The 24,626-nt window shown below is 34.5% G+C and overlaps 1 protein-coding gene and 1 long non-coding RNA gene across 40 annotated transcripts in view; one reads left to right on the top strand and one right to left on the bottom strand.

The window, feature by feature from the left end:
* The window catches only part of WRN (WRN RecQ like helicase), a 124,655-nt gene that overhangs the window by 90,604 nt on the left and 9,425 nt on the right, over positions 1-24,626 (bottom strand). For 6 of the 39 annotated variants that reach the window (XM_070253416.1, XM_014736585.3, XM_023630596.2 and 3 more), the window contains exons 2-7: positions 7,787-7,894; positions 7,033-7,145; positions 3,628-3,773; positions 3,018-3,166; positions 1,699-1,848; positions 402-471 (exon numbers count right to left, since the gene is read on the bottom strand). In XM_070253416.1, coding sequence (XP_070109517.1) covers positions 402-471; positions 1,699-1,848; positions 3,018-3,166; positions 3,628-3,773; positions 7,033-7,145; positions 7,787-7,882 — 724 coding nt within the window. In that variant the 5' untranslated portion in view covers positions 7,883-7,894. Of the gene's footprint in view, positions 1-401; positions 472-1,698; positions 1,849-3,017; positions 3,167-3,627; positions 3,774-7,032; positions 7,146-7,698; positions 7,895-11,714; positions 11,967-12,772; positions 12,946-24,626 lie in introns of those variants that run through there. The other 33 variants (XM_070253417.1, XM_070253413.1, XM_023630594.2 and 30 more) reach the window with 13 other exon arrangements.
* Positions 10,754-16,327, top strand: LOC138921097 (uncharacterized). Its single transcript, XR_011433378.1, has 2 exons — positions 10,754-12,333; positions 12,379-16,327. It is a non-coding gene; the product is annotated as an uncharacterized lncRNA (long non-coding RNA).

Below are 24,626 nucleotides of genomic sequence, written 5' to 3' on the forward strand. Positions count from 1 at the left end.
ACAGCAGAGTTATCCTACCCTGGAGAAAATTTAGAAATTTAAACCAGGGTACTATAAAGAATCTTACATACTTTAAATTTTTGTAGCAAGGATGTATAATCTCCAGACTGGGGGACAGTTGGCTGTATCATTGATGTTATCAAAGCCACAAAGACCCAACTCTAGAAGCCTAATGAACAGCGAAGCTACAAAATAAAAGTAGTAAGTCTTGCTTCGCCAAAAGTTACATGCCTGAAACCCTAAGCTTTGGCCAAATCAATCTTACACTAATGTCAAAACTGCCCAGACACTCAAGAAGTTGTAACAGTACTAAAGACTTCGCACATGTGTGAATACTGTCTTTTGGGAGATGAACCTCACAAAAGAGCAAATTCAAATTTTACTTTTAGATCATAACATACCTCTATTTATAGTAAACATTTGCACAGCATCACCCAAAATTTCTAATTTTCGGTAAATAATGAAACCAGCCTATAGAAAAACAGAAAAATGAAAAGAGTATATTAAAGATAACAAAAATAAAACTCTACGTCCCATCTTTACAAAAACTCAATGAATCCCAAAGCACCCAAAAAGCTGAATTCAACCTATTATGTTATACAAAGATCTAAATGTCTTCATTTACTCACCACGCCAATTACAAGAATAGAGAAAGTAAATGATCTATGCCTTAAAATAAAAGTTTAAGTTTTCAACTTTTAACATCAAATATTATAAGCAGGTATCCAAACCAAACAACTTACAAATGGAATCTAAGAAAATATAATCAAGTAAGAGAAATCTGTTTTGACTACAGATATCGACTCCCTATATCTCACGAAATCAGCTGACAATGTCAGTGTATAAAGAGTCTTCCTTCTAGGTTTACTATTAACAGAAACAATCAAGTCACACTAATTTTTAATAGATAAAACTGCTACAGAACTCATGTTAGTTCTCAACAAGTTTTAAGATTTTTTTAAACAGAACATAAAGGAAAATTATCATACTATTTCCCGACAAAACTGCATTTTTTTATGTTTATAAATAAAAGGAGTTTCTATTCCTAAAAATAGACACAAAAAAGGAAACAAGAAATTCATCTACAAATGCAAGTATGAATATGAATTAGGGAAAAATAAATCCACTGGGACACAAAACATATTTCTTGGGGGAAAAAACCCAATAATGCTATATATAAAGATAAACCCATATTTCACTATAAACATGAAAATACATCTGACTAACAGCAGTGGAAAGCTAAATTTGGAGGCAATTTTCCTAAATTTTTACCACATTTAAATATAAATATAAGAAATAAGGCCAGCTTCAATATAGAAACTGCCTTGTAATTATTTTTATTCTGAAGTTGCTTATAAATCATAAATATCATCAATACCATTTGTGCTTGCTCAGTCTGGGCTTATTAGCCTTTCATGTTTTCAGAGAACTCACATTTTTTACATACAAATTGGACATTATTTTGGATTCATGACAATAAAAATAACTACCATTGAACAAACAATCTACTGATTGGTACTTCCTAATTAATATTGAGAATTAACAATTTCAATAAATGTCTCCCTAAGCATTCTTAACGTCAAACTGATTTAAAATATTTTAGTTGAGTTTGTGCCACTACCACAATAAAATTTTTCTAAAGTAATTTATTATAAGGTTTAAAAAATACATCATAGTCTAAAGATCTCTGGTACATACATAAGCATCCGTGGCTGCATACAGTTTCTGATCCTCAGTGAGAGGAAAATTATTCCAATCACTACAGCGGACAGACTTGTCTTTCAGAAGCTGTTTACCGAAGAGGTGTTTAACCAAACCATTGAGGCTCCAGATCTCTGCACATTTCAGCTGGAAGTAATGAAAAATCAACATAGCAAAAATCATTTCCTTCTATTTTCAGATATTCCTAAATATCACCAAATGACCATGCAAAGTAAAGCTGGAAATGTTATACCAAAATACAAGGCAGAGACAGTCCTTAATAAACTTCCAGTCACTAAAAACCTCATTTGCAGTACACATTATAAGAAGTTAATTCTGAGATCAAGATGTTGTGGTGTACATATACATGGAATACTACTCAGCCACAAAAAAAAGATGGAATCTTGCCATTTGCCACAACATGGATGGACCTTGAGGGTATTATGCTAAGTGTAATGAGTTGGATGGAGAAAGACAAATACTGTACAATTTCACTCATGTGCAAGATAAAAAAAAAATGACAAAACAAAAACAAACACATAGATACAGAGGACAGATTAGAAGTTATCAGAGGGGAAGGAGGTGGGGAGAGGGCAAAATGGGTAAAGGGGGCCAACTGTATGGTGATGAATGGAAACCAGATTTTGGTGGTGAGCACGCTGTAGTATATAGAGAAGTTGAATTATGATGTTGTACACATGAAACCTAAATAATTTCATAAACCAATGTTAGCTCAATAAAAAAATTAAAATTAAAAGAAAATTTTTAATTCTGGAATTTCCCCAATGTAGGTACTAAAATTCTTGGAAAGTATTATTCATGGGAAAAAGTTGAATAGTTTGGTAGGCTTTCTACTTCCCAGCCAAAGAATACTTGGCTAAACATGAGAATTTAACTTAATGACTACATTAATAAAATATGTGAAACATAGGCAATGGAATTGATAGTCAAATTTCCACTAAGAGCATCTTACTACAGGGGCGGCACTAGGCTCTCCCTTAAAAAGAAAAGTATTGATATAAATGGATGAAAGAGATAAACTTAAAATACAATATTTAAATTTGCAAATATATGAAATAAAGTGAAATAGTACTAAATATGGGGGGGTTGCTTGCTTAAAGAAATTATTTGCTAAGGCAATGGATTAGAACTGAAGGTTTTCATCATGGAACACTCATTTGGGAATTCTCTATTGTCACAAAAACATTATACAGGTTAAATTCTTTTTTCAAAAAATCTAACATTCACATAGAAGCAACATTCTGTGAAGCACAAATTTACCTTGTTTATGAAAACAATATATGTACCACATTTACCTTTTCATTTGCAACATCTGTCAGCTCCACAAAACTCTTCAATTTGATGTCAAAGTCACGTAGAAGTTTCCACTGATCCCCTTCAATTCCTACACCTACTTTTTTAATTGCTTTGTTTTCAAGCAACATTTTTAATCCCTGAGGAAAAACTATAACATTTTATTATTATTTCCATAGGTCCTATCAAGTATGATGGATTTATTTCTACTTCCTATATATTCTATGTTTATATTTAAATTTATGTTTATATTAAGTTTAAAGTCAGAAACACACTCACCTTGAGTATTTCTTTTCTTCCCTAAAGCAAAAGACCCGACTGATAAATGACAAGAAAAACAAGTAGTTTGAATGTCACCTCTCCTAACACTAACGGTACATTCCTGGTCTTTTTGCCTCTCTAAACTTCAGTTCTCTACTCTCTAACACAGGATGAATATCAATGCCTGACAGAGATGTTGTGAAAATTAAATAAAACAGGGATATGAGTGAATCAGGCGTAACATAAATACTTAAATAAACGGAAGGTGATGAGATTAATTTTATAGGGATAAAGTTGACATAATACAATTCTCTACCATATAAAAATGGAACAAAGACAAGAGATACAAACCTGACATTGAAGAAATATGAAACAAGTAACATTTGCTCTCTGACACACACAACTGAATTAGTGCAACTCTGTCCAGTTTCCGTTTATTATATATTGGTGGCCATTCCATGTCAAATCCCACCACATCTCCATCAGACAGACTCAAGCTAAAGGGGGGGGAAATAGTACAAATTAATTACATTAAAATTTTAACTTCTGCATACCTAACGAAATCATTCAAAAAGTTAAGAGAAGCCATAGGTGGTAGAAGATATCTATGATACATATAACTCATAATGAATAGACAGAAAATATTAAAAATTCCTTGAAAAATCATAAGAAAGACAATCGAGTGAAAAAATGGAGAAAAATAACATAACATATAAACAGGCAATTCCCAAAAGGAAATCTAAATGGTCAATAAATCCAAATAAATATGCAAAGACATGAAATCTCACTAGAAATCAGAAAAGTGGAAATTAAATTTATACAACTTCATACCTATCTGACCAGCAAAAATTCAAGCCTCACAACATCAAGTGTGGAGAAGAATATCTACCACTGGGACCACTCACATAGTGGTGAATGTTTAAGGTGGTAAAACCCTCTTGGAGATAGCTCTGACAATATCTGGCTGAAGGGGTACAAACACTACAACCTGGCGCGCTTTTCTCACAAATACGTCAAACTCTCATATGTGCACAACCAGGCAGAAATGCTTAAGAATGGTCACCGCAATACCATTCCTACTGGCAAAAATGGAAACAAACTGTATTTCCATCAACAAAAGAATGGATAAATTGTGGTATATTGAAACAATGGAATATTATATAAAGGTTAAACGAGAACTACATATACCAAAAAGAAAAATTCTCAAAAACATAAAATGTTGAGTGAAAAAGACAAGTGGCAGAATACACACATAGTTTGATAGCATTTTTTAAAGTTTTTAAATCAGCAAAATAATGGTATGTATTTTGGGATATAAAATTATGAATATTATAGAAAACAGGTGGAGGGAATGCTAAACACTGCACTCATGATAGAAGTCATCTGACAGAGCTGCAGAGGGAGAATCAGAAAGGGCAGACGGAGCTTCAGCTGTATTTTACTGTTTCATTTCTTAATAAAGCTTTGAAGAAAATGAATATTAAGATTTAATAAAGCTAGGTGGGAGGAATACGGGTGCTTGTTACAATACATTATCTATTATTGTTTTTATTTGCCTATTTCACAAGTTTTAAAAATTAAAAATGTGTTTTAAAAATTTTTTAAAACTCAACTTCTACTTTGGGCCAAGACGGATTAATAGTGATCAGAGATACATCTCCTCCATGAACAAATAGAAAAGTGGACAAAATATATAAAGTTCCAGACACTGGACAACAGGCAGTACAGACCTATGCTCTCTGAGGGAAGGGAAACAAAGAAGAGCCTCACTGCTGCCCCAGCTTTCTGCCTGGAACACTTCCCAGACAGCAGAACAGGCAGCAGAACCCAAAGTAGAGCGCTGAGCTGGGGAGACAGGGTTCAAGCCAGAGAGGCTGAGGCAAAAGTTGTGGGTAGAGTTCTGGAGAGGAGGGAGGCAGGCAAGAAAGGACATGCAAGCACTGAGTGAACCTATGAGGCCGGACAAAGAACAACGAGGGAACCGTAAGCTGAACAAGTCCTAGGGCCTACACAAAGTAAGGGGCAGTAAAGTTCTGAAAAGTCAGAGTAGAGATTTTTGCGGATCACCTGGGGCAGTCAGCAAAATAAGCGTCAAACTGTAAAGCTGATCTTAGGTAATTTAACCACCCGACAGAGCAATGCTCCTTTCTCGGTAGGAAGACAACAAAATCTAACATTCAACAAGGTAAAAGCACAATGTCCAATCAGAAACAGCCAGCTAAGAAAAAACAGGAACATGTGACCCATAACCAGGACAAAACTCAATTAATAGAAAAAATAACTAGAATAATGGAAGTAAGACAAAGACATTAAAACAGCTATTATAAATATGCTGAATATGTTCAAAGACTTAAAAGAAAATATGACTATGATAAGAGCCAAAAGGAAGATATTTTTAAAAAGAAACAAATGGAACTTCTAGAGGTAAAAAATACAATAAAATTAAAAATTCATAGGATGGGGTAACAGCAGATCAGACACTACAGAAGAAAAAAAAGTGAACTTACAGACACAGCAAAACAAACTATTCAAACTGAAGAAGAGAGAAAAAAGAATGAAAGAAAAACAAGAAGACCCAAACGAAAGTGAGCCTCATGATCAATGACACAGTCATTAAGCAATCTAACTTACGTGTGTACTGAGTGTGCCAGGAGAAAAGAGTAACAGAATGAGAGAAAAAAATTTGAAGATATTTTTTAAATTTGATGAGACTATAAACCCACAGATCCAAAAAGCCCCAAGCAGGATAAACACAAACCACACTACACAAAGGCATATCATAATCAAATCGTTGAAAACTGGCGATAGCCAAAATCTTTAAAGTGGTCAGAGAAGATAGAAAAAAAACCAGCCTGCCTTTCGTAAACCACATGGAATTCATCAAAACTACATTCTTCAAACCACTTATGCTTATTGCCTTCAGATACGACATACTATGGCACGGTCAAAGGTAAGATGGTGGAGTTAATAATCATAAATAACAGAACCTACCTCCTCTGCAGGAAAAATTTAAATGTATATAATGAGACCCAACAGTGGCCAGACAACTACAACGGCAGTGAGGACCCCTGAATGCTTTCTAGAATACATCTCACCAGGAGATCATTAATAGGTAGCTTAACTTATCTCTGCTTCTATTAACCCAATGCGTAACAGTTTAAAAGAAAAAAAGAACAAGTATAACAACTTCAAAGAAGATCTGAGTGAATTCCCTACTACTTCTCCTTGTAAAATGCTTCAAGAGTCTTAGATTGCATTATTGCAGAGTCCTAAGTTAACAAGGCAATTTTTAAAAATATTAGCAGTCATCTTTGATGTTCTTTTTAAGGATCATTTGCTATAGTTATTGCTGACTAAATGCAACAGAGCCAATCGCAACCATTACTCAATATTACTATGTCGGTATTTTTAACGAAATATAAAGGGGAACCTGAAGTTGCATAATTCTTGCAGGTTTTTTCCTAGATTGGTGAAATATAATGTGTTCAGTAATTCTATATATAACATCTAAAAAAGTTAGCTGAAGCAATAGAAAGGCTTATGAATGAACAAACAGGTACATTACAAACATAATTCAGTGATTTCAAGTTTTTATTTAAAAAGTAGAATTAGAATTTACTGATATTCTACATGTAGAAATAATTCTTTACTGAATACATCTCGACTGTAAAACTCAATACACTTATAGATATTACCGTAATGGTTATCTTCAAAGGGTGCAAACTCAAATGAAACCAGGAAATTCAAATCTCTTACCTAATATCTTCTGATAGGAAAGAACAATCACTAGCTTCATAACTGTACACAATGGATCCAGTGAATTCTAAGAAGGGAAGGTCATCTTCAAAAACACTCTTCTGACTAGATGCCTTAAGTTAAAGAAAATTCCAAAAAGCCACAAAGAAAGCGCACATTAAATAAAACATGTTCATTGAAATAATAAAGTTCACTGAAGCATTAGAAGTATAAATCGAAGTTTTATCAACTAATGCTTTATAGACTAACGGAGTCATAAGGACAATTTACAAAGATAAAGCTACCCATTTTTAAATTATTTCCTAAGAAGTTTATTTGCAAGCTTCTAATCTTATTTTCATAAAAGCATTTATTTTATTAATTTTTTCCTGTAATTATATTAGTGTTCTAGGTGTAATAATGTTGCCTTAAAATGCTAAAGACTGGTTGGTAGATCTTAAATCTATGAGGACTTAAAAATAATTATAAAAACTCACCAAAGTAAATACTGTTCTAAATTATTATCGGAATTGCAACAAACTAGTAAGGTCAACCACGCAAACCAGATAAAAAAGGGAAAGCATAGAGTAAGAATTCTCATTTTGTAAACCCAATTAAAATTTAATCCCATTCACCCACTCAATGACTAGATTCTGGCTCATTCACACAACAGCAGCTCTAACTTACCTAGCGACCTGAAGTGAGGATTGACTCATTTTACAGTCAAATTTACATTAGATTTCCCATCTGAAAGGATAATTGGCGAACTGCATACCTTTCTTTCTTCTACAGCACATCTCTTACTAGGCATAGACATCCATTCAGGAAGTCTCCGCTTCGGTGGAGATGTTTTCAACTGTTTTTCATTCATCTTTAAAAGGCTCTAGTTGCAAAATCCAAAAAACAATTACTTTGTGAATAAACACAGTACAATCTTTGAAATAAAACTCAGAGATGAGCCTGTCAATACGTCTGAAGAACTAAACATATATTCTTAAAGTAAGTTATGGCATCTAGGCACAAGAATAGGTTATCAGAGCAGCAATCGCAAAAGAAAGAGAAACAGACACAGCATTCTAGATCTAATAACTATACATTTAGCATTCCTTCTTTTTAAAATAAGTAAGCCAGTGTAATTGAGTTCTAAGGTTCTAGCAGTTTTTGATCCTTTCAAAGAATAATCTCTATCTCATTAACAATGAGAATCCTTGGGTATATAAATTGCTATAAATATTTAACATCTTTAATTTTCTTATTATCTGTCCCTAAGATCTAAGTACACTCAGCAAACAGTGGGATTTGTTCACAAATCTACTTGAAGAAGAATTTTGAGACAGATAACAGCTTTTCTCTATTAAGGTTTTGTTATTACACTCTTGGCCCAGCAAGTGAACAAGCTTCCCTAAGAATAAGAGTTTTTTAAGACTCTGTTACTAGCTTTAAGTGCTCTTCTCAGTGCAAACCAAACTTCAAGAATGGTTACAGAAAACACAATGAATAGGAGAACCATGACATACTCTTTTTGTTAGTGGTAGAATGGATCCATACCTTCAGGTGAGTTAACATACGAAATTGAATAGCCTCAAATTCTTAATAAAATTTTTCAAGCCCCAAGCTTAGTTCCTATTATCTCAAATTTACAGTAAAAGGGCAGCAGTGTTGAATATCCACCTGAAGACTCTTATGATGAAACATGGTTAATGTGAAATAACCAGAGCAACTACTTATCATTCAGGGATAGCCTGTTATCCCTATTGATATTCAGCAATATAACTCTGAAGAAATTAAACAATAAATTTGGCAAGTATCTATTTTAATGGCTCATTTTTCCAAACATAAACCCCCGAAACTGCAAATATTGATAATTAATGGAAGAAAATTTTAAAAGATTACTTTAGCAAACAAATTTTCCATATAGAACAAACTCCACCACTCTTATGCATTGGGAAGGAAAGGGTTAACAGTGGGCTAGTAACTCATTCTCCCTACTGAGGATCCTAATAAACATGCTAATGACCTCAAAGCAGATGGTAGCCTGGTACACCTATCAATGTGTATTTACTAGCAGAAAAATACCAAAGAGTACCTATCCAGAAAATGTTAGCAAGATATAGCTCAACTATCTAGATTGCTAACTGTAAATAAGTCTGGCATTATGGTGTATTAATTTATGGTTGGAAAATGGGGGGTAGTGAAGTAAGCTGTGTAATTAAGAGAATTCAAAACAGGGGCCAGCCCAGCGGCACAGTGGTTAACTTCACATGCTCCACTTTGTGGCCCAGGGTTTGCAGGTTCAGATCTCAGACATGGACCTATGTACTGCTTGTCATGCCATGCTGTGGTGGTGTCCCACATACAAAACAGAGAAAGAGTAGCACAGATGTTAGCTCAGCAACAGTCTTCCTCAAGCAAAAAGAGGAAGACTGGCAGTAGATGTTAGCTCAAGGCCAATCTTCCTTACCAAAAACAAAAAAGAGAGAGAATATAAAACAGAGGAATTTTAAAACCAAAACAACTTTCTTCCTTTGTGCAATTTCTCTTTTTTTTACACACATTGCTTAAAACTATTCTGTTAGTCCAAAACCATAACATGGCCTAATGCAGAAGAAAAGCACAATTTTGGAACCTGTGTCTGACAGTTTGGGGTTCCTCCAAATAAAAAAATATTCCATCTGCACTTGATGCTTGCCTGTATTCTCTGAATCATTAGCAAAGTCTGGCACTATGTAAGATCTCTGATTCACTGAATCAAAATTGACAACTCAAGTCCCTGGTGTCACCACCTGCATTATATGTAAGAAGATAAAATATGTAAAATATACATGCTTTATTTACTATAAAGCATTTTACAAATGTTCATGGTTATTAATGAGTTCATAGTTGCCACAAATTCAAAACCCTTGACAGGAGAATCAAAAGCTCATCCCAAAGTGTGTATATATAGAGAGAGAGAGTCTATTCTTAATGTTAAAATATATTTTTATAGAACTGGAAAACAAGTTTTTGCAATACACAGAGTAGATCATTTATCTGCAAAACTGCCAGAAAATTGAAGTTTCTACAAATAATACACAACTCTATAAAAATAACTATCAAATTTTGGAATTTTGTAATTCATTTATACTGTCAAAACAGAAATAAATTTCAATAATTTATCTACAGCCACCTATAATACTAAAATCATTTTAATTTGAAACGTCTAATTTTTAGATGTAAATGTTCTCTTTTGCTTACAAAATTCTTTCTAAATGTTTCCAGGCAAAGAATTTGAAAGTAAAGTTGTTTACAAACCCAATATCCTTGTCAAATTTACTCACACCTTGGTACAGATAAAAAGCACACCAAAAATCAAAGTTGTGGAATAATTTTCAATAGGAAATTCTTCAACATACTTCAGGATTTTAATCATTAATCAGTTAAAGGTTATTCTTGGAAGTGATCCAAGCCATTGAATAATAGAATATTTTATGTATACATTTAGCTGTTATGTTGTTGAATATGAACAACTTTGACACATCTTTTTCTAAAATCAAGTCTTTCATCATTTCATAATGGTTCATGTTGTACCATTAAAGGATCTTAAATTCCTCTTTGAAATAAATAATGTATTTTGATTTCCTTTGATTTGGACTTCCCTGGAATCATCTTGCCTATCCATCCACCACTATCTGCCACTTTTCAACCTTGATCACTTTTTTAAAGGCTGTCTTGAAACAACACACACCTGGGACTTCTGTTGTTGTTTGTTTTTCTGGTTTTTGTTTTGAATAGCCCAATTTGAACATGTCTTTCTTTCAATAGGGAAATTCATCTCATTCACAGTCAGTGTAAGAACTTGAGTTTTCCCTTTCATCTTACTTTGATTAGTATTTATCTTACTTTCTTCAGTTTCCTCTTATTCTTTTCTATTTTTTTCAGACTGGGTGAAATTATCATTCATACTCTTTTTTCCCTTTGTCAATGTTAAAATTTCACTTTTTTCCCATCCTACTATTACAGTGCTATCTAAGCAAAATAATAAAATTATACCTCCTCCCCACCCAGACCCTACATTTGCACTACCCTCTACCCAGCAAGGCAAAACTCTTAGAACGTTTTTACTTCTCCACCCTTCTAACGATGGTTTTTTGCTGATATGGTTTCAGTTACAGCCTGTCAATTTTCTTAGTATTGTCCTTCTATTTCAAGAATTCTTACTGTTTTCTAAACATTATGTTACAAATTTCATCATCCATTTAAATATAAATGTGTATATAAACTTAAACACGTATGTAAACGTATATATGGCTTACTATAGTTTCCTCTGCCCTTCATCTTACCCTATATTGCATCTCTGTTCTGACTCCACTGTTTGTTTAGAGGACTTTTTTCAACTGTTTTCTTCAGGTAGAACATGTAGATAATAAACTCTGATTCCCTGCATATGTGAAAATGTATTTTTCAAATAGATAGGAGAACAATGTGTTGGCTGAGTGAAACAATCTCTTAGCAGTTCGTAGATGTTCTCTTACAGTCTTTACCTTTTTTTTAATTGGCCCTGAGCTAATATCTGTTGCCAATCTTTTTTCTTTCTTCTTCTCTCCAAAGCACCCCCGGTACATAGCTGTACAACAAATACCTATTTGGTTATCAGCCATATTTTTCTACGACAACAATTCTATTGAGCATTTTATTTGGGGAATTATGTTTTATTCCTTTCTTACCCTCCAATTTTCCTTTTCCACAGTTTTCAGTTCTTTTGTTAATACATTTCCTGTTGAATCCACTGATAACACTTATCAGGACTTTAAGTTCTTTTTTGTTTAGAAATTATTTTTTATCAAGGGTGACACTATTCAGCTTATTGAGTTTGTAACTGCTGATTTTCCTCACATCCGTGATGATTCTTGATTGTCCACTTCATTTATCAATGAAGGTCTACCCCAGGAGCTGACAACATTTTCTAGTTCACGGCACTGTCAGAAAATGAAAATATTTTTATGGCATACTGGGAAGGGGATCGGCAAGTGTGAATATAAAATTTTGTAAAACTTTTATAACTTCTTTATAAAATTAAAATTTTCAAACCTTTTAAATAAAGTTGAAGTTGTTTAGATGCACATGACTGTTTTGTGTCAGGTTTATGTCTAAAATGGCTACACACGACTCCCGAGACCTTTTAACAACATTTTCTTAACGCAGTAACCATCACAAGGAAGCTTTGTTAGCACAAGTGACAGCAAACGGCAAAAGAGGAGGCTTCGCTCCAAGGCACTGAAAACTCCTTTTTCACCATTAGCCAGCATTCCAATAATTCAATCTTTTTAAAATTGTGCCTCAAAGGTGCTAAAATTCTTTAAATCTAATAGCTCCTCCTTTTCTTCAAAGGTGCTAAAATTCTTTAAATCTAATAGCTCCTCCTTTTCTTCTACTGAGAGATGTGCTAATTTCTTTTGATGATGTAAATAAGCATTCAAAACGAATTTTTTATATCAAGCATTTCAATATCATGCTAGAGCTCTGTCTCAGCACACGGTGACTCTGTCCTACTAGTATTAACTCTTCTTTAGGATTCAAATAACACCAATTACACATCACTTCTAAAACTATTTTAACTTCACTCTCCAAAACCAAAATTTTACTCTGAATCCATAAATTTTGTCAGTACACGGTTAATATATTTTCCGTATGATCATCGCACTTTTGATTAAGCTCATTCAAGTGCTCAAAATGTCAATTAAGAATACCATTTTTTGAAGCCAATAACTACACCTCAACAAACCTGTAAGAATTATTCACATAGAATAATTTGAAATTTTCCTTTTAGCTCATAAATCTTCCACTGGACCATCAACACTCTTCAGTAATGAAATGGCTCATCACATTTCTTCACCTAAAGCTAAAAAGAAGGCACTGTAGAGGCTTGGATTTCACTAGGTTCACCATTTTTATGACATCATTTAATGTGGAATTCAGAACTACAGGCAAATTTTAATAAACAAGAGCTTCTCTGTGAATAAGACAACACAGTACTTGGCATATCAGGCTTTTTTATATATATTGAACTTAACGTAAAGCCTTTACACCCTCCTGTTATTACCAGTCCCAAACTTCCACTGTTTCCATAATATCTTATATGTTTCAAATTATTCATTGTTTACTTTGCATACTTCATCCCCAGTTGGTTTTGGAACTTCTTTGCCAAGCAGTAAGTCCCTTCTCGGTGTTTTTCTTCAAGGATTCTACACAGCCTCCTAAGTGAGGACGAGTACCAGTATTTACGGATTCATATCTGCCATGAACACCTTTTTCATTGAGTCTTCTGGATTAGTGTTCTGTCTTTAACAAATTCGCAACATATCTTCTAACAGAATAGTCGAAAACGGCAACTTTTCCATCCACTTCCTTTGCCTCGCTGGTCCCAAACATACTGTTCCACACAGGCAGGAAAAAAGAGCTGATTTGGTAAAATAGTGAGATATCTGGGCTTCATTAGTTGTGTGATCCTGTAACCAGTTTCTTGAACTCAATCTGATGATCACTTGTATCAATCTCTTAAAAGAACTTTGTTCTTATTTTGTGCTCAAAGATACTTTCAAAAGTTCAAATCTTTTTTTAGTAAAATAGATGCTTTTGAAAAGGTACCAGAGTATTTTGTTTGACACCCCTATTTCATTTGATTTAGGCTGAAAAATGAAGAACTATGGGAATATCACATTCTATTCTGAGATAATCTTTATTGACTAATTATTGATTAAATATTTACTATTATGTTAACTCAAGAATCAGACTACTTTCCAGCTTTAATCACTAAATTAGACATTATAGTGGGAAAGTAAATATCTGTAGAAATTAAATCTATTTGAATATAAAGTACTTAAAATACTGTAGGTCTTTAATTCCGTGGGAAAAGTTTTTTGTGAATTTTGAGCTTGTCCGAATTCTTATATGAATATTTTTTAACAAATCTTATCCAAAAAAATTTTTTAATTAAGAAGACTAAATAAAAACTGAGTGTAGTGAAATATTTATTTTCATTGAGTTTAATAATAAAAAAATTTAAAGTTAACAAATACACTTCCAGGTAATCAAAAATATCTTTTAAATGAGTTTCTGAAGTTATGAAGGCCTATATTTCCCTTATTGAATCAACTGAATTGCATATGTTCAATTATTAATTATTTTTAGATAAAAGCACTAGTTAAATGCTAAAAACAAATGTACTATGAAATTCTATTAAAATCAAGGTTTGACAAATTGTCACATCAAAAGCCCATAATAAATAATAATTAAAAATTAAATAACAAGAAAATTAACAAAATTAATTGTATTCTATTAGAAAAAACTAAATATCATGAAATAATCATTAGCTAACAATCATGATCTTTTCTACGTTAGCAGTAAAATTACGAAAACTAAGACAAACAAAATTGAAAGCATTTTATGTACACGAACACACCTATCTTTCCCAATGATTAAATAACATACATAGACACAATTAAAGTAATAATTAGATAGGAAATTATTTAACAGGAAAGTCAGGAGCAAGTACTACCTGATTCAGCCATAAAATAACTCTTTCTGACCATGTTTATTATGCACAGCCACGCATGTTCTGAACTCAAGTAGTTTACAAAAGGATCCTCTTCATGAAGGAAGTTCAAATATAATTTCACCTATTATAAATCTTTGAATGTTTTATTAAATGCTTTATACATTTGAAAACTATAAAAAACATGCAGCCATCAAAACCTTGCATTACCTATAACCCATAGCACTACGCTGCAGCCCAAACTGGAAACCACTAACTCTGCCGCAGCTAACTCTTACCAATAGTCACCAGGCGCCCAGTGTCGCCAGACTTCCCAATTTTTCAAAAGAAGACAAAGAATTGGATGTTACAATGCAATCTTCCACTTGATATCAATTTCCAAGACCACTCTGCAGGCCAAAATTTGGCCTGAAGCCCTCTCAGTTTACAACCTCTGCTGCAAACAGATCGATACTAGCAGCTGGTGTGGGCGTCCCCAGGAATTTTAAAAGTCAATACCCTTTCACCAATCATTCTTTGAGTGAAATACTTGGGTTCATTTTTGTAGCTACTCTACAGAATGACTGGTGGCAAAAGAGCAGGAATATGCTAACAAATGGAGCTCCCTGAAGAGGCACACACAGGACACAGGGTGGTGGGCGGGAGCACCTGCTTAATTAGCGGAGTAAGAAGTGAATTATCCTAAGGATGGAGCAATTCTCCTTTTCACCCCCATGTCTGAGTCTACTGTACCAACTCACACTGGCCTGCAGCATTACTCCGCTTTTCTCTGTGGCATCAAAAATCACGCTGGGAGCGCCCACAGAAAATCATTCACTTGCCTGTGCTGCAGAATCATGAGAAAACCTATGAACCCAGAGTGGGTGGGGCACTGGCCCAGTTCTTCCAACCCATCAACTACGAGTATCAAACATATGCTTTCACAGTCAGATTATTAAAAGGACTTGTTTGATGGTCTAGTGTGAAAATTAATGTGTCTAACCAGAGCCTAGGAAGAGAAGCCATCTTCTCTTCATGAAGGCAGTCTAAGGATTTTCACGCAATATCAAAATTTCCCTCAAAATACTTCTTCAGGTTTCAAACCACTTTACACATAGTTTCATTTTTAAGAATTAATCTTACAAAAATAATCAGCATTCATGGGGCCAGCTCAGTGGCATAGTGGTTAAGTTTGCATGCTCTGCTTCAGTGGCCTGGGTTTTGCAGGTTTGGATCCCAGGCACGGACCTACACGTCACTCATCAAGCCATGCTGGGGCAGCATCCTACATACAAAACAGAGGAAGAGTGGCAACAGAAGTTACCTCAGAGCCAATCTTCCTCAACAAAAAAACAAAAACAAAACACAGCATTCCTCAGAAAGATTTATATACAAGGATAGTCATCCTTCTTATGTATAATAGTATTTAAAATATTATATAATGCAACATATAATATTTATAATAATAAATAGTTGAAAACAGCTTACATATCCAACAATGGAAAAATGATTAAATAATAAATTATGGTACAGACATAAAATAGAACACTATGCAGTCATTAAAAACACGTTCTTATAATTTATCAAGTGAAAAAAGCAGGTGAGACTCTAATTTTATAAAATAAATGTGTGTGTATTTGTGTATGTGTGTATACATATATACATATTAGATATTTTTAAAGGTCGGGCATAATGTATACCAAAATATTAGTGGTTATCCCATGACTGCAGATAGTTTTTTAAATTTTTTTCTTTATACTTTTCTAGATGTTCCAAATGTTCTATAAGAACATGTGTTACTTTTAGCCATCAAGAGGGAAAATATGCCAATAAAAGAGGGAGAGTTTTATTTAAATGAACAATCAAGGCTATATTTTTTTATACTATAGAACAGGAAGAGTCAGCAAACTTTTTCTCTAAAGGGTCAGACAGCAAATATTCTGGGCTTCACGGGCAGATTGTCTCTGTCACAACTACTGAGGTCTGCCGTTGTGACACAAATGCCATAAACAATAAAGAAGCACGGCTATGCTCCAATAAAACTTTATAGATGATAAAATCTGAATTTATACAAATCTCAGGAAATATTCTTATTTTTTTCAGCCACTTAAGAACGTAAAAACCATTTCACTCACAGTACAAAAACAAGCAGTAAGTCAAATGCATCCCGCCAGCCAGTTTGCCAACTCCTGCCATAGAACACAGACAAAATGCTCTAAGACTAGAAAATGTCCAATGCTGCTATTAACAACTGTAGCTATTTATTAATCACCATGATACAGTGATAAAATACCTAAGAATGACACTTCTTGGTAAAGTCTTTTTGATAAATTAATTGCAAAATGGACCTCCTGACAGGTAAATGAGTAGGCTTATTATAGGGTTAGGGTTAGTAACATTAGCTAATTAAATGTTAAGAGATTATCTGCCAAAATTATGAATTATGTTTTGAGAGAAATTCATCTTAAGTGATTTTATTTGATAGCAATTAGATAGTAGGACAAGCTGTCTACTGAAGCCACTTCTAGTTCATGTCAATAAAAATCACACCAATAAATGTAGGAAAATTAAGAGTAACTGCATTCCACGTTAGCTAAGAAGGAATAACTTTTTAACTATAACAACCAACAAATCTAGGAAAATTAAGAGTAACTGCATTCCACGTTAGCTAAGAAGGAATAACTTTTTAACTACCCAGCTTCTAAACCACACTCTACTCTACTCTGGCAGAGTAGAAATTCATCTCAAGAGTACATTTTTCCACTTAGAATGGTGTCATCTTCTAGAATGGACAGACATAACACCAGTCTCATAGAAAGGAGGGTTTCAGTGGATTAGCTCAGAGATTTCTTTGTTCCAAAAACCTCTCAGTAAGGTAAGGAAATTAATACCTACTGTTACCATGGTAACTGACTTGCCTAATTGCTTGAGGGCTAAACTGAATAAAGTATCCCAACCTTTTTGACAAGCATAAAAAAAAAAAAAAAAAAAACCACTTTTAAGTTAAATGGCACATACAGATAAACATTTCAAGTCCAGGAACAAATTGTTAATAAGTAGTTCAATGTTCAACTCTAAGAGGCAATTATGTTGTTTAATGTGGACAAATCTGTACTTACCTAAAATGGTTCAATCCTATTTTTGTTCAAAATATGCAAAGGCTAATCTGATGAAATACAGCTTTATAAATTCTGATTATTTAATCAAAAATACAACAATTTTTACAAAGACTCTGAAATTTGCTAACAAAATGTCATAAAAGAGTAGTCATGGTACATAAACTATAATTTCAATTAGTCTCTCTGAGCATTTATGGAAATGTTAGAAATACCCATTGAATTTCAGAATATTTTCACATATTCACAATGTTTCTCCGGGGAAGACAGCTTAATAATCATCAATGAGCACAAGGGAAAACTAATAACAAAGGCTAGCTGATTCTGCAAAAGTTAGCAGACTGCTCTAGTATTAAAAACTATACTATGAAGAAGCAGGGAAGTACAGGAGAAAGAAGTCTGGACTTGGCGTCAAAAAACCTAGGCTCCACGGGGCTGGCCCCGTGGCCGAGTGGTTAAGTTCGCGCGCTCCGCTGCAGGCGGCCCAGTGTTTCGTTGGTTCGAATCCTGGGTGCGGACATGGCACTGCTCATTAAACCATGCTGAGGCAGCGTCCCACATGCCACAACTAGAAGGACCCACAACAAAGAATATACAACTATGTACTGGGGGGCTTTGGGGAGAAAAAGGAAAAAATAAAATCTTTAAAAAAAAAAAAAAAAAACCTAGGCTCCAATGTTGCTTTGTGTCAAGAAAAATTATCCAAAACTTAGAAGTAAGACAAAGAGAGGGCAGTATGTCCTTTCAATGTCATATAGGAGCATAAGCCCTCCCAAAGATTATGTCATTAGGGAACATACCTTCATTTGACTCATTGTTCACTATTGTTTAAAAACTCAGACTCTATGAAGCTACACGTTAACTTGCAAACTTTTGCCTAGTAAAGATGCAACTGAATTCTGTCCAGTAGAAAAGATCATCTCAAAGCCTATGGTTTTTATTGCCTTGTAGGACAGCTTTGCATCTAACCTAGCAATCTCATCCCAAAGTTCTTTCTCCAACGTCTATATGTGATGGTCAGTTTTATGTGTCAACTTGACTAGGCTAAAGAATACTACTAGCCCAGAGCTGGCAAACTTTTATTTCTGGGTGTGTTTGGGAGGATGTTTCCAGAGGAGCATTTGAATAGGTAGACTGAGTAAAGAAGATTGCCCTCACCAAAGCGGGTGGGCACCATCCAATCTGTCGCGGGCCTGAAGGAACAAAAAGGCAGAGGAAGGGCAGATGTGCTCTCTGCTTGAGCTGGGACATTCATCTGCTCCTGACCTCACACATCAGCAGTCCTGGTTCTCGGGCCTTCAGACTCAGACTGGGACTTACCACACTGGTCCCTGATTCTTGGGCCATCAGATAGACTGGGTCTTACACCATTGGTTCCTCTGGTTCTCAGGCCTTCACGTTTGGAGCAGAACTACGACATCACTGGCTTTCCTGGGCCTCTAGCTTGCTGACGGCAGATCTCAGAACTCCTCAGCCTCCACAATCATATGAGCCAATCCTTCACAATAAATCTCTTTCCATATATCTATATATATCTCATTGGCTCTGTTTTTCTGGCGAATCTTGACTAATACAATGTGTAATCTTTATTCCTCTTTGAACCAACTTTATCTCCTGTTGGCTCCCTCATTAAAGAAATGAATAAATGTGACATGTTCATTCTGTATTTGTATGAGAACCGGTCTTCAATTTTTTGGAAAATTATGCTTTGATACTTGGCCACTTAGCATCCATGTGACCTTGCATAAGTCATTTTACTTTTCTAAGTTTTCATTTCCTTGTTTGTAAAGTGAGATTATTATATATTATCATTATGTATTCTATTACTCGCCTTAATATATTGACTATTATTCTATATTATATTAATTGCCTTACTGACCACAGGGTTGATGTGAAGATGAACAGTGATAAACACAATGCCACATCTTCTAAACTGCAGCTGTACTTGAGTTGGTACATTGATAGGAGTGGTGAAAGATCCTTTACTGCTCTTATACCTCATTCCCCCTACTGTATACTGAGAGGGATCCAGAATCTACAGGTGCAAATAGAGATACCAAACCCAAACAGACTACACAGAGTATACCAACTTACCAAAAGTTAATTAAGCACTGCAGCACTTCATAGGTAGAATGTTCTTTCAAATGATACAGTCAAACAGAAAAGAGAAAATGGATTCATTTACACAAGAAGACTTCATTCTTACCCATCGGACCTGACTCAAGGAGTAAACTGAATTTTAATATTTTAATATGCATCTATTTTCTTTCTCTTTACACTAAGCAAACTATATTTAGGAGGTTTCCAACTATAATCTAAATTACAATAGTAATACTTGTATACTCATCTAACTTCTCATGTGTGTCGAAAGGAATAAAGAAAATTTCAAGGACTGATAAATTATAAGACTGAATTAATAAGTGTTTTCAAATAACCTAACACAGAGAGCTTATAAAACCAAAGCAGCTTAAATGCTTCAGCAATTCAATTTGGTTATCAATGCCCTAATTTTGCTTAGACTCTTAGGGTTTCACCTATAAAATTACGTTATTTTCACTAAGAGAGGCAGCTTCCAGTTAAAAAAGCCTTTCAAATTTAATCCACAGTGCAATGAACTTTAAAAACTTAGGGTTTGATATCTTTTCATTTATTTTTTTCCAGTTTTATGGAGATATTACTGACATACATCACTATATGAGTTTCAGGTGTATAGCATAAAGGTGTGACTTACACATATTATGAAAGGATTACCACAAATAAATTCAGTTAACATCCATCATCTCATATAGATACAATAAAAAGAAATGGGAAAAAAATTTTTTTCTCCTTATAATGAGAACACTTAGGATTTACTCTCTTAACAAATTTTATATACACTATATAGCAGTGGAACTATACGCATCATGTTGTACATTACATCCCTAGTACTTATCATAACTGGAAGGTTGTACCTTTTGACCACCGTCCTCCAATTCTCCTTCCCCCAATCCCCACTCTCCAGCCCTTCCTCTAGTAACCACAAATCTGATCTCTTTTTCTATGAGTTTGGGTTGTTTTTTTTTTTTTTAGATTCTGCTAAAGATCACACAGTACCTGTCTTTCTCCGCCTGACTTATTTGACTTAGCATAACGCCCTCAAGGTCCACCCACGTTGTCCATCCGAATAGCAGGATTTCCCCAGGTTTTTTATGGATGAATAACATTCCATTGTATATATAAACCACAACTTCTTTATCCATTTACCCATTGATGGACACAGCTTGTTTCCATGTCTTAGCTGTTGTAAATAAACCTGCTATGAACATGAGGGTGCAGATATCTTTTAACTTATTATATTACATATTTTCTGAAAATGTAACCTCACCCTTTGAGTGTTTCTATACTTACCAATATACTAGCAACTAGTTTATATATATACATACATATATACACACACACATATATACATACACAATCTATAATTTATTGTAAAAGATATAATTTACAAGGCAATCTCTTGTATTGTTTTTGAGAATTCCTTTCTACTTTTCTATGCAATAATAGAAATAGGAGGGGATGGGATGGAAGAAAACAAAGAGAAACCAAAGAATCCATGACAAAGCCTTCATTAAATTCCCTAATTAAAGAGGCTTTCAGGACTTCCATTATGCTATTGCTAGATTTCTGCTAATCTAAATTCCCCTTCAAATAACTCAAGCAAGCAAACTAGACAAGCTAAATAAGACCACCTATTAGCATTGGTTTGGCTACAGTTAAGTCGCTGCAATTTTAAAAAGTAATAGGATGAATTTTTCCTCGTGAAAACTATTTCTTTATAGGTATCTACCAGATTTTCATAACTGTCAAATATTATATAGTAATTTTTATATAATAAAAATTACATAAAAAGCATTCTGTATTAATAAAGTCAATTGAAGTAAAGTGTAAATGGAACCAATCAAATAAATACAATAAAATGCCATTAAAATGCTAGCAACAAGGGAAAAGGATAAAAGCCTTTCTAAGCTGCGTCATGGTGAGAGGCCACACTGTCCATAAACCAGGAACAGAACTTGACCTGAACTGAATCCACGGCACAGTGAAGTGCTTTATAACTGAATTTCATTATCCAACTGAATAATTCATTATTTTTAATGAATTTCCTCTGTTCTGTAAGTAGCTATAGCCAGTCAGCTGAAATCAAACATTATAAAACGGGAAACTGCAGAGAAAGTTTTCAAGTAAGTCAATTTAAAACTTGCTTAGGTTGCCTATTTTTCCTTTTATATTTATTACTATTACTTCATGTGGTCTGAGATGAAACTTTATGGGACCCATTATCAAGTGGACATTGAGGGTTGCCTACCCAGCATCCATTCCACCCTGCACCCTTTCTACGGTACCATAAATTTAATTAAGATAATGACCAGTTACCCACAAAGCCAATGTGCTTCAGGGAAGCTGCCGCCACTCCCAGCTCCCATGGTAAACCCAACTGATCTAAAGGTAACCCTATTCCCCTCGCCACAATGAGGATTCAGAAATTCAGGCCCGGATTTGGTTTAAGAATAAAATCTATGACAATTCAGGCCAATAAGGCACAAGAGGAGGTGTTTAGGAAGGTTTCTGAGAATAACACTGTCTTGTTCTAGTAACAAGGCTACCAGAAGAGATGCCCTCTATTTGAGAACGTAAACCTGGGCCTTCTACAGCCACTTTGCCACCATGAAGGACGTCAGCTAGAGGACAAAGCCGATTTAGGGACAAAGCCAACACACAGAAGGCAAAAACGAGAAATGGAGCCACAGTCAATGGATTAAAGCAGTGTTCAAGTCAGCCTAGCCACCTTCAAGTTACATTTTAATAATAAATTTCCTTATTTTTTAGGCCTATTTAAATCAAGATTTCTGTACATATGTTCTAACTAACAGACAAAAACCATTGAAAACAAAATTATGTGGTCAATCTTTGTCTTTCTTTAATCTCTTATCTTAAATAAAAGTAAATTATAAGGAGAAACAAAATAGCCAAAGAAAGTATACAATACCAAAAGTTTCGAACGTCATATATTTAGTTACAAAACTTTTTAAAAATCAGAATAAGAATCAAAACAACATTAAATAGCAATTTAACAAAAAATTATAACTTAACTAAATGGGAGTGATGTTTAACTTTAGGATGCAAAGCTCTGTGTTGGGTTGAAATTCAGCAATGCCAGGTAGAAAGAAAAATGCATAAATTTTACAATAAGACAAATTTAAGTGTGGGAAGAAGAGTTAAAGATAAAAATGGAAACTAGGTGAAAAAGAAACTAGAAAATTAATATACAATTCTAAAAGCAATCAGGGGCCGGCACGGTGGCATGGTGGTTAAGTTCACATGCTCCACTTTGGCGGTCTGGGGGTCGCAGGTTCAGATCCTGGGCGCGGACCTAGACTACTTGTCAAGCCACACTGTGGCGGCACCCCACATAAAAGGGAGGAAGATTGGCACAGATTTTAGCTCAGCAACAATCTTCCTCAAGTAAAAAGAGTAAGACTGGCAACAGATGTTAGCTCAGGGCCAATCTTCCTCACAAAAATAAATAAATTAAATAAATAAATGTAACCATAATCTGAACAGACATTTTTCTAAAGATATAGAGATGGCCACAAGGCACATGAAAAGATGTTCAACATCACTAATTATCAGGGAAATGCAAATCAAAACCACAATGAAATATCACCTCATGCCCATCAGAATGGCGATTACTGAAAAACAAGAAATAAGTGTTGTAGAGGACGTGGAGGAAAAGGAACGCTCGTACACTGCTAATGGGAATGTAAATTGGTGCAGCCACTATGGAAAATATGGAGATTCCCAAAAAAATTAAAAATAGAACTACCATATGATCCAGCTACTTCACTTCTGGGTATTTATCCAAAAAACACTAATTTGAAAAAATATATGCACCCCATGTTCACTGCTGCATTATTCACAATAGCCAGGACTTGGAAACAATCTAAGTGCCCACTAACGAATGGATAAAGAAGATGTGACATACACACACACACACACACACACACACACACAATAGAATACTACTTAGCCATAAAAAAGATGAAATCTTGCCATTTACAACAACGTGGATGGACCTTGAGGGTATTATACTAACTAAGCAAAATAAGACAGACAGAAAAAGACAAATACTGTATGATTTCACTCATATGCGGAACATAGATACAGAGAACAGATTAGTGGTTACCAGGAGGGAATGCAGGTGGAGAGACAGTGAAAGAGGTAAAAGGGCACATGTGTACAGTGAGAGACGGCAACACAACTTTTGATGGGGAACACGATGTAGTCTATATAGAAGGCGAAATATAACGATGTACAACTGAAATTTATACAGTGTTATAAATCAATGTTACCTAAATAAATAATTAAATAAATAAAAGCAACCATAAATTTGCCCAATGCAAAATCTTTGCCAAATCTTTCATAAGAACTTCAAATACAGGCTAAAACGAATAAAAGGAAAAATCAGCAATGTGAGGGTTGTACACCTCCTAGAAGACAAAAGTTATCTTCCAGGCCAATTCTCTTTCCACCATACTTCGGTGCTTTCATTTTATTTATGAACAGAAAAAGGAGATCAGGTGCCGACAGGTGACATCTCATGCCACACATCAAAATTTCCAGAAACAACAAAGCTTTGCTATTTTTTCCAATGGCTTCTATTATTCCTACTACAGACTAGGAAGATCCCACACCTATCTTCTTGGCCTCAAGGAGACCTAAAGAGAGGGTGAATCTCTGCCCTCCCTTGAGGAGCTGGCCTATCAGAACAAAGGCGGAAGAGATCATAAAAATGCAGAGACAAGAACAATGGGGTCAGAAAGAAACAAAGGTTTGAAGTAGGCTCAGGAGAAAAGGTCACTGATTCCACTTATTTTGGGGAGAATGTGAAATTATTACAATTTCATATTTTCCTATGAATAAATTATTCAAAAACCATGCTCTTTCTTAAT

This window comes from Equus caballus, chromosome 27, assembly GCF_041296265.1.
Source record: "Equus caballus isolate H_3958 breed thoroughbred chromosome 27, TB-T2T, whole genome shotgun sequence".
Classification (NCBI taxonomy): Eukaryota; Metazoa; Chordata; class Mammalia; order Perissodactyla; family Equidae; genus Equus; species Equus caballus.